Here is a 5,965-nt window from a genome sequence, read left to right on the forward strand (position 1 = left end):
GGGTTCACAATGAAGCCGTTATCAATATTATGGATTACTATAACCTTAGAACCGTATGTAAAAGTTTATACTGCTTAAACTGTTATGTTTAATTTGTAGTCAGTCATTCATACTTTCATGTTGTTTTTTGTTATTTTTATGGTGGGGGTCTGAATGAGTTTTATTGCTTGATAGAAAGCAGTGAAGTTTCTCAGAGGTCTGCTAATTATGAAGAGAGTGGCAAAGTAGCTTCTCTCTTTTATCTCCCTTTCCATAATCCCAAAGGTAATAGGCTTTCACCCTTTTACTACAACATCACTGCCACCTAACACCTTCTTCAAGGGTCTGTTAATCAGTCGTTGTTTATAAGGACATTGAGATGTTGAAATTGTAAGGATAAATATATAGCCTCATGCTTCATTCATCAAAATTTATTATTTATTTATAAATAATAATAATTTATTATTATTTATAAAAAATATATATTTTTATTTAACGTCAGTTTTTAAAAATTTGTCTTCGAGTGTAAAAATTCGCAGCAAAAAATGCTCAAGAAACAATAATAATGATTTATTGAAGGAACGGCATTGACAGAACATATCCTTCTTACTAACCATAACATGGTGACCTCACTCAGATCAACCCGTCGAAAACAAAGGAGTAATAACCTTCTATAATATATTTCGATGTATTGAAAAAAACAAAACAATTATTAACAATAATATAATCATTAAAATTACATTTCAATTTTTTCTTTTCTTTTTAAATTTCAGTCTGAGCAACTTCTCAATTTTTTATGGAGGCATGCTCTTTACTTAGAGGTCTGAAAAGTTTCCGCTATCATAAAAATGTAGAAATTACATTCCGAGTTAAAGTATAATAATTTAAATACTTGTAAGCATCTTTTCTTTCAAGTTTATGAAGTGTAATATGTAAATGGGATTTCCTCGTGAATATATATATATATATATATAAATAAAGGTATACTGAACCAGAAAAAAATAAATAAATCAGGAATAAGAGAGATTAGACATCACATTTTTTTAATTAAATAAAATATATTTCATTGCCCTCTAGATTATTATTCCATGAGTTGTTTAATCAACTCTTAGTAAAAGCTCGGATACTAAGAGGAACTAAACTCCTAGATGGCGTTCTTTATCGCTTCCCTTGTTTTACTTGTCTTGGAGATAGGATATTTTATTCTATTTTATTACAAGTATACTTCTCAAGGAGATAGTTCAAACTTACAGTGGTAACGTTGGATCTAAAAGATCTGTAAACTTTAAACATATTACATTTCTCGTCCTTCTCACTGGTTATCGTTTTTTGAAACTTTCCACAAGCCAAACTATTGTTACTGTAACATACGATTGTTACTGTTCTCAGTTATTCTTTAAACTTAGTGCATTGTACAAGTTGTGCATTGTGTGATTTAGCCATTTCTGTAACAATACCTGTCCCGGGAAGAATACCTATAAACACAGGAACACCGTTCCTAGTGAGTTAATGGATACAAGATGTTGAAGGGTCAGAAACCATTAAGCCAGGTAATGAAAAGATCATAGGGTCATTGGGTTGCCAAACCCTCTCAGGGCCTAAGGGATAGGGTTACTTAGTGCGCGTTCTAACTAATAGCAAATGAGGAATAAGATTCCAAAAAGGTGACGCCCCTAAAAACAATTAGGGATAAGAAGGCAGAACAAGCTTGAAGAAGTAAGGAGACAGAGCTGGATTGAGGAACAGTAGAGAGCAGTCCGAAGAAGGAAGAGGATGGACTTCGACGAGAAGAAGTCCTCGAGGAAGAGGCTTAATCAGATCTGGAACGGCCAAGACGTCACTACAGACGACATGCTTCACTCGACTCAGCCATTCAAATATATCAAGTGGCACTTTAATGTAATTAATATTTTATGGCAAACCATATTTATCTGGATCATTCAATCTTGTATTAAATGTAAATAAATACTTTTATGTTACTAAACGACCATATTGCCCAATACCACCCGTAATTATATTATATATCCTTCAATGGTAACAATAGTTTATAAATATAAAGATAGATAATTGGTAAACTAGTAAACACAAAAACCTTCGGAAACGAATCCAATAATTGTAATAGTTCTGTAGGATTCAAATAACAACTGGTATAGCAGTGGCATGCTCTGGTTTCTCTGGAATGCCAGTATATATATTGAAGGTAATTATCAAAAATCATTAATTTTAATTATTTAAATTATTTGAGTCTTAAAAACTATTAAAATTAAATTACTTTTTAAAAAGGCATTTTTTTTTGTTTTTCCGTCACCACTTTGTAAGGATGCCTTAATAAAATATGAGTAACATATAATTCATAATATATTTAAGAGGAGTATTAGAATATACACGTAAAGAAATTGTTATTTTTAAAGTACCAAGAATTAATTTCACCCCTAACTAGGATGTTAAATGCGCACACCACATTAAATTTCATTTTATTTTTTAAAAGGCCAATTATGCTTACTAAGTTTAACTGATTTCTCTGGGAAACCAGGGTAATCACTGAAGGTGATTATCAAAAATTATTAATTCAAATTAATTGATTAATAAAAACTATTACAATTAAATTATTTTTCCAAAGGCATTTTCCATCTTTCATTTACCAACTATTAAGGATTACATAAAATATATGACTAACAATGAACAATCATAATATATTTGAGAGTAGAATTGGAATGTACATGCAAAGAAATTGTTTGTTTTTTTAAACGATCAAGAATTAATTTCACCTCAGATTTTATTCTTTTTAGAAGGCTAATTATGCTTATTGATTTTATTGTTTATAATTCAGTCGTCGGTTTATATGTTATCCTCTTTTAAATTATATTTTGTTGACTCGTCGTTCCTGTGTGAATTAAGTTTTAATTCCACGTCTACGTCTCTGATAGAACCTTTAAAGTAAATCATAACCTACCCTACTCTCTTTTCTCAGTCGCCGGTGTTCCTTTAGGTAGTATCCTAGGTCCCATTCCTAAACGGTTTATACAGCTGATATCCCAACTCACCTTAGGGTTAGACTGTGTTAGCACAGTCCTAACAACATATGCTGATGACACATGTATACTGTCTGTAAACAACGACACTACTACTAATGGATCACAAACTCTACAGGCCCACATAACATCTATTGAAGAATTTTGTCAAAACTGGAGAATCAAAATAAATCCTGACAAATCCCATCCGATCACCTTTACTCTCTGTCGTAAACCTCTATCTTCCTGTCCACCAGTATCCTTTTTAAATATTCCACTAATGCTTGTTGAACAGATTTGCTACTCAGGACTCCATCTTGACAAGAGACTTACTTGGAATCTCCAGAAACAGCTCGCAGATTTCGATTGCTACAACACCTACTTGAAAAACAGTTTAAATTACCTATTCACTACAAAAAAATATGATATACAATGATAATCAGATTAATTTGGACAAACGGAATTGAGCTCTGGGATCTACCAAACCATCAAATTCCTTCCGCATCCAATCCTTACAATCCACAATCCTCCGTAAAAACCATGATGCTCCTTATTACGTTACAAATAAACTCATCCACAAAGACCTTAACATACCTGTCGTTGCAGATTTGTCCATAAATAAATATGCATCTTTTTATTCCAAACTCCTTATCCATCCTAACCCATTAGCTCTTAATCTCTCATCCTTAACAATCTCTGATAATCCTTCGAGGCGTCTGAAAAGTAAATGTACTGGACCTTCTAATTTAAATTAATGTTTGAAGTGTCTTAAAAATCTTTCCAAAGATTTTCATGTGTTTAAAACATACCACATATTTACTTATTATATTTTTTGTTCAGTTATAAATTGCAATAAATAAATAAAAAAGTTTGAATTAGCTTAAATTACCCTAACGGGCATAGTCAATGCTCAAATATTTCTTAACAGATGCTAATAATGACATTTATAAATATTATTTTTTTAAATATTTTTACTAAATCTATGTATCCATAATTTTAATATCGATAAAACATATCTTATGATTATTGTAACTACAAAATGATTGAGGAATTCTGGACGTAAAGGCATAAATATGAGGAAAATCCAAAATGGCTTAATGTTTTTAATATGTTAGATTGTTATTAAATTTTAATAAAAAGACTTTGGTCATTTTAATTCTTATAGTCTACAAATACAAACCATAATTAAAAAATTTTAATAAGATATGACCTTAAACTTAAAAGATGAATACTTGGAAGCCATTAATATTCAAGGAAAAGTATTAAACTTAGTATAATCACCACGAAAAATGCATTAAAATTTTGAACTTCTCGGAATTTACTTTAATTTTCTCATCATGCTTTCGGTTTCATTATGGAAGTTTAACCAAGTCGTGTATAAGAATCTATATAACCAAGGCTTGAGGAAAACTGAATCTATTCTTCAAGATTAATGATTGTTGAAGAATTCGTGATTAAAACAAACATTTATGTGTGATATTTACTTTATAATACGTGATGGACAACTTACCAAGAGAGGAAGGTGAGGTATGGTAACCATCTCGTCTCCAGTCAGGGGCAGGCTCTTCTCTTTCAAGAAGTACCAAGTGTTGAGGTTGCTGTAAGTTATGGTGTCTTCACCAATATCGTCTACTAAGTTTACCTTCTCCTTCCATTCTCTTTCACAAACAGATTAATTAACAAAGTTAGGTTTATGTTTCTTACCCTTTACATATAAATATAAAACTTTATCAAATAACTATATAACTAAACAACCTTATTTCTTATTTTTACTCAATGGTTTCTGTTGTTTTTAATTAGAGCTGATACCAATTTATTCAACTAATTAATATAAGTTGGCTCGTTTAAAAATTTATTCTTATGACATATTCAAATTAACTCAGGCCTAACTGAGGTTTAACTGATGTACATGAATACTATCTAACACTATTATTACATTGGTTATTTGGTTAACCGTTATTCCTTAGCATAATACAATTTATTAAACTTTTTTTTCGTTAGATATTATTTTCTGAGCATACCCTAAAAAATAATTTTAAACGCTTTTGCTTCGATTTCGACAAATGTATAACCTAGCTGCTCTACAGATTTGTGGCAACCTAAGTCTGGATTTAAAAATCTTTAGCAGATCCGGTGATACCTCGCTACAGTTACAAGCTAAAGTTACAACCAAGTCTATATTGACCGCATCGATGCAATAATAAGGGCTGAAAAATTTGTCGGTCTAATATTATTCTCAGACTTATCAGTTTCTTTGAAATGTATTTCCAGCGTCTATTCAATGCTTCGTTTTATCTACATTAGGTTTAATGTTTAGCAATCTAGTAACCCATTAAATGTATTCCAAACTCTCCAATTCCATATCACTGAAATCGAATAATGGTGTCGTAATTAGAGGATTAAAATAAATTCCATCAAATTACCTTTATCCTTCGTCGTAAACCCTGCCCTACTGTTTCATTTAATAATTTCGCTCTTACCCCAGTCGAACAGATCCGCTACCATGGACTACATCTGGACGAACGATTATCCTGGAATCCTCACACTAGACTGAAAAGACAGGAAACTGCACGTCGATCTCGATTATTACAGCACTTACTGGACAAACGGTCTAAACTTCCAATTCATTACAAAAGACTGATCTAAATGACTGTGAGAAGGCCAAGCTGGACATACGGAGCTGAGCTTTGGGGTTGCACGTCTAAAATAAAGATGGCCACGAGACCTGCTAATGTAAAATTTCATTAGAGTGCTACAATCATTAGAGTGGTAGTTTCTCTTCATGCATGTAACACTCCATTTTAGCTGAGATTAAATTTACTGAATGTATTATATATGCTGCTGTAAATTTCAATAATGATATTTAAAAAAAACATTTTGTCAATAATCTTTCAATATGCCACTTTGTTTTAGTGCCTTAGAAGAACTGAGACTGTTACTGGTGGTGGTTACTATGATAAAATTGATAGCTTATT

At 31.5% G+C, this 5,965-nt stretch overlaps 1 protein-coding gene across 1 annotated transcript in view; it reads right to left on the minus strand.

The window, feature by feature from the left end:
• Window positions 1-4,648, minus strand: part of LOC106690659 (sensory neuron membrane protein 1) — a gene marked incomplete at both ends in the record, with an annotated part of 57,364 nt that extends 52,716 nt beyond the window's left edge. Inside the window, 1 exon segment of the mRNA XM_067048162.1 lies at window positions 4,501-4,648. Within this exon segment, the coding sequence (XP_066904263.1) occupies window positions 4,501-4,648 (148 nt within the window).
• Window positions 4,649-5,965: the final 1,317 nt, after the last annotated feature.

This window comes from Halyomorpha halys, unplaced genomic scaffold (genome assembly GCF_000696795.3).
Source record: "Halyomorpha halys isolate HHAL.00 unplaced genomic scaffold, Hhal_1.1 Scaffold1796.1, whole genome shotgun sequence".
NCBI classification, from domain to species: Eukaryota; Metazoa; Arthropoda; class Insecta; order Hemiptera; family Pentatomidae; genus Halyomorpha; species Halyomorpha halys.